At 48.5% G+C, this 5,084-nt stretch overlaps 1 protein-coding gene across 1 annotated transcript; it reads left to right on the top strand.

Moving 5' to 3' along the window:
• Positions 1-986: 986 nt before the first annotated feature.
• Positions 987-2,428, top strand: LOC106819611 (G protein-activated inward rectifier potassium channel 3-like). The gene has a single exon (XM_014824221.1). The coding sequence runs from the start codon at positions 1,053-1,055 to the stop codon at positions 2,406-2,408; it is 1,356 nt and encodes a 451-aa protein (XP_014679707.1). The 5' UTR covers positions 987-1,052; the 3' UTR covers positions 2,409-2,428.
• Positions 2,429-5,084: the final 2,656 nt, after the last annotated feature.

The raw sequence follows: 5,084 nt of genomic DNA, 5'->3' as shown, positions 1-5,084 counted from the left end.
ACTGCGCATGCGGATTTTGCGATTTTAAAATTTGGTGCGGGTTTCCGATGAGAGCACGTCAATTACAAGGTGATTCACATTCTCTGCTTGGACTGCGCATGCGGATTTTGCGATTTTAAAATTTGGTGCGGGTTTCCGATGAGAGCACGTCAATTACAAGGTGATTCACATTCTCTGCTTGGACTGCGCATGCGGATTTTGCGATTTTAAAATTTGGTGCGGGTTTCCGATGAGAGCACGTCAATTACAAGGTGATTCACATTCTCTGCTTGGACTGCGCATGCGGATTTTGCGATTTTAAAATTTGGTGCGGGTTTCCGATGAGAGCACGTCAATTACAAGGTGATTCACATGCTCTGATTGGACTGCGCATGCGGATTTTGCGATTTTAAAATTTGGTGCGGGTTTCCGATGAGAGCACGTCAATTACAAGGTGATTCACGTACTCTGCTTGGACTGCGCATGCGGATTTTGCGATCTTAAAAGTTGGTGCGGGTTTCCGATGAATGCCGATGTTTCTTCGGGCACATAACTTTTTAGAAAATTGCCTCAAAAAGTTACTTTACGATGGAAAAATCGCGTTCTAACGTAGCGGAATGTATTCGCGACGCCCAGAAGGGGCCCCAGCTCGATTCGCGTGAGCACACGCGGCACGGTTTCGGAGGAGATACGGAAAACGACACTTCGGCTCTTTCTACTATTATATAGTAGATAGGTGGTGTTTGAATTCCCACACTAACTATCGTATAGTTGGGGTTGGAATTTCCGCTCGAACTATCATATAGTTGGTGTTAGAATTCCCGCACTGTCTATGACGTAGTTATGACGTTATTATGACGTAATTATGATGTTATTATGACGTATTTATGGTGTTATTATGAAGTAGTTATGATGTTAGCATCACAGCCGTGTAATACCGTAATGATGACGTCACGCATGCGCATGCGCATTTACCACTCCGACCCCGTCGACGCATTTTGCAGGCCTACCCTTCAGCAGACCGCTATGACGTCGGCTCTCGTCGCCCCGCGTCTGTCGGCAGAAGTCTGTCGATGCCGGCGACGACGACGTTCGTCGCAAAACAAGATGGCCGCCATGGTCAACGTCACGCCGACGACGGACACCATTCGATCGCCGACGCCGAGCTGGAGGTGATGGCGCCTATGTGGCGCCACCTGCCGTTTTCCGGCTACTCGTGGGGTCACTCCGGGTCGCCGTCGTCGCCGTCGTCGGCAGCGCAGCGGCGACGCGTCGTCGATAAGAACGGCGTCGTCAACGTGACGGCGTGTCGCGTCGAGCGGCGCGGCAGTCGCTTTATGGCCGACTTCTTCACGACGCTCCTTGACGTCAGGTGGCGCTGGACTATCGCCGTCTTCGTCGCCGGCTTTCTGCTCAGCTGGCTCTTCTTCGCCGGGATCTGGTACGCGATCTCTTACGCCCACGGCGACTTCTCCTCCTCCTCCTCCTCTTCTTCCGCCGACGACGACGGGGACGGGAGCGCCGCCTGGCGGCCGTGCCTCGTCGAGCAGACGTCGTTCGCGTCGTCGTTCCTCTTCTCGCTCGAGACGCAGCACACGATCGGCTACGGCTCGAGATCGATCACCGAGGAGTGCCCCGAGGCGATCTTCACGCTCGTCGTGCAGTCGATCGTCGGCGTGCTCATCCAGTGCTTCGTCGTCGGCATGGTGTTCGCGAAGATCTCGCGACCGAACAAGCGCGCGCAGACGATCGTCTTCAGCAAGCTGGCCGTCGTCTGCGCGCGCGACGGCGCCCTCTGTCTGCAGTTTCGCGTCGGCGACATGCGTCGCTCGCAGATCATCAGCGCTCACGTGCGCGCGCTGCTCTATCGGACGGTGACGACGCGAGAGGGAGACGTCCTGCCGCTGCATCGCTTCGACCTGGACGTCGGCGTCGACGACGGAGGCAGCGGCATCTTCATGATGTGGCCCGTCGTCGTGACGCACCGCATCGACGTGGCGTCACCGTTCTACGCGTGGTCGGCAGACGACTTTGCGACGCAAGACTACGAAGTCGTCGTCGTGCTGGAGGGCGTCGCCGAGTCGACGGGCGGGACGACGCAGGCACGCACGTCGTACGTCAACGACGAGGTCGTCTGGGCGCGGCAGTTCCGTCGGCTGGCGACGTACCAACGCGACCTGAACGTCTACCGCCTTGACTTCGCTTTCTTCGATGACGTCACGCCCGTCGACGTCGAACGCGTCAGCGCCAGAGAGCGCGACGAGCGTGCCCGGCAGCACCCGCTAGGTGGCGTTGACGGCGGTCGAGTGTTGCCGACGTATACCACGCGAGAGTCGGTCGGCGACGACGACGACGAGACGGACGACAGCGACATCTCACAGCTGACGGCGGTGGCGACGCGCCCACCGATGCTCGTCTGTCACTTATAGGTGGACGAGAGATTGAGACTATGAACTATATCTATATATATATATATATATATATATATATATAGAGAGAGAGAGAGAGAGAGAGAGAGAGAGAGAGAGAGAGAGAGAAAAGTTATGATATCACAATATCCGCGTGATTATATCTAGAAAATAACAGTACAAACGGAGTTTTAAGCATAGCGCTTCGTTAAGAAAGCGTTATGCTAAAACTCCGTTGTGTCTTTATTTCTATATATATATATAATACTTACATATATATATGTAATATACATATACATACATATATATATGTATATACAAATATTATATAAAATATACGCACTCGAGTGTAATGCTACAGGGAATGCAGTGACACGAAAGGGGCGAGAAATATACTCACGCTTACATATTACACGCGCGCGGCACGCAAGACGCACGCATACATACACTCGGCGCACGGCGCAAGCATCACGACACAACGAAGCGCGCACGCAGACACGTGCCGTACAGCACTCGCGACGCTGCACAAACGCACCACACACAACAAAACACGAACCACCACACACACACACACACACCACACCACACACGCGCGCTGCGCGCTTAGGCGCGCCAGCGGCCACACCAACACACACCATCGCACGCACGCACGCACGCGCGCACGACGCACACGACACGACACACACACACACACACACACACCACACACACACACACACACACACACACACACACACACACACACGCGCGCGCGCGCGCGCACGCACGCACGCACACACAACAAGCTTACTCTCCTTATTGAGGGGTATACGTATCTCACGGTGATATATGTGCCAGGGTTTAACGAGAGGTCAGTCTCTAGGCCCCGAGCCAAGAACCATCAGAGATATTATTATTCAATGCGCACAGCAAGATGACTCCGCAATTTCTATGCGACCGCCATCTCTAATTTTGTACACGTTTCATCTCGCTCTACCAATCCGCGCTCGTATGTAATTTCGAATTCTACCAACGCACAGCGATTCGACTATGACAATGCACAATTGTTTCTTTAAAAGTGTTATTAGTATGTATTAGTTAGCATATATAAGTATGCTTAGAGTTTGGAGCGAGTGTTGTTATATAGGTGTGTCCGATTTGCGTAATTCGTGGGCGGTATGTATTTCGTGTCTCGTCGAATGAAACGTCTTCGAAATTAAACATTCCAAACGCTTGTGGCTTGTGGAATCACTCCGATAGAAAAGCACCCGTTATTTATTTTAATTTTTAATTTTAATCGAGTTCCCCGACATCACGAAACAAAACCCGTTTGAAGGCGCAGCAGCAATGTAAGGCCGATGTGCATAATAGAGTTCTCAAACGATAACAAATTCACGCGGCGCCATTAACGAGAACGAAAGAGAAGCATTCGCATTATTTAATCAGACACATTAAAAACACGCAAATAGCCCGCGCTCCCGAATAGAACACACATCGCATCAGATCTGGCAAACAATCCTATTGTTCTGGAAGTATATCTAAGGACGCTATAGCCTCGCGCCAGACGTGCTTGAAATAATTCTAAGCCGTGGGCCAAATATCCTGCATGACCGTGACCGTGACGACGATCTCATAGTCTCAGTTCTAAGCCTTCATCACGACTCGCCGAGCTGGGAATCCTAGCTTTTTCTAATCTTTTGTGCTAAACCTTTTTAGATAAATCCAAACATTACGATTGTTCCCAGTCGATTTCTAATTACGATGATGGTGTTTTAGCCTGTCCTATACGACGACAAATGGACATAAAATAGACTCAAAGTAGATAATATAGTAAGTCGTGACGAGTATTATCTTTCGTAATTCATAGGACTCGGCGTAGAATATATATATATATATATAAAAAATATAAAAAAATAAATATTTATTAACGAGCTTTCGAGATATACATTTCTTCATCAGGCAATTCAGCAGACATGGCAATGTCTCAAAAGCTCACACGTCTGCTGAATTACCTGATGAAGAGATGTACATCTCGAAAGCTCGTTAATTAAATTTTAAACACCCTTAACCTATTATTTGACGTTTATATATTTTGACGTTATCAGTTGTTGATATCTATATATCTATATCTATATATATATATATATATATATATATATATATATAGCAATGTTAATGCCCGATGTGCATAATTAGATTCTCAAACGATAACAAATTCACATCCGAAATGTGAAACAAGCGTCGGCAAGGAATTTTTTGAATCGTAAATAAGTGCTTCCCTCCAGAAAACAAACTCCACAAGATATTCAATAAGAACAATGTTAGATCTCGTTACAGCTGCATGCCAAACGCGTAAAGAAATATAATAGAGGGAAACAACAGAAGAATACTGTAGATCAACACGGAAACGGTAAACAACAGAAAATGCAACTGCCGAAAAACGTAACGTGCCCACTTGGATGAAAACTGCCTTGCTAAAGACATAATAACCGAGCAACAGTGACAAGCGAAAATAAGACAGAAACATACGTCGGACTAACAGCTACCTCTTTCAAGCCAAGACTAGCGAAACCATAAGGCATCCTTCACTACGGAATCAAAACGGAACTCGACAGAACTTAGTAAACATATTTGGAACTTGAAAAGAAACAAACCTAGACTACGCGATTAAATGGAAGATACTGAGCAAAGCGCCCACACTACTCGAAACACTACGAA

This window comes from Priapulus caudatus, unplaced genomic scaffold (assembly GCF_000485595.1).
Source record: "Priapulus caudatus unplaced genomic scaffold, Priapulus_caudatus-5.0.1 Scaffold3814, whole genome shotgun sequence".
NCBI lineage: Eukaryota > Metazoa > Priapulida > Priapulimorpha > Priapulimorphida > Priapulidae > Priapulus > Priapulus caudatus.
This window is presented reverse-complemented; position numbering and strand designations above follow the sequence as displayed.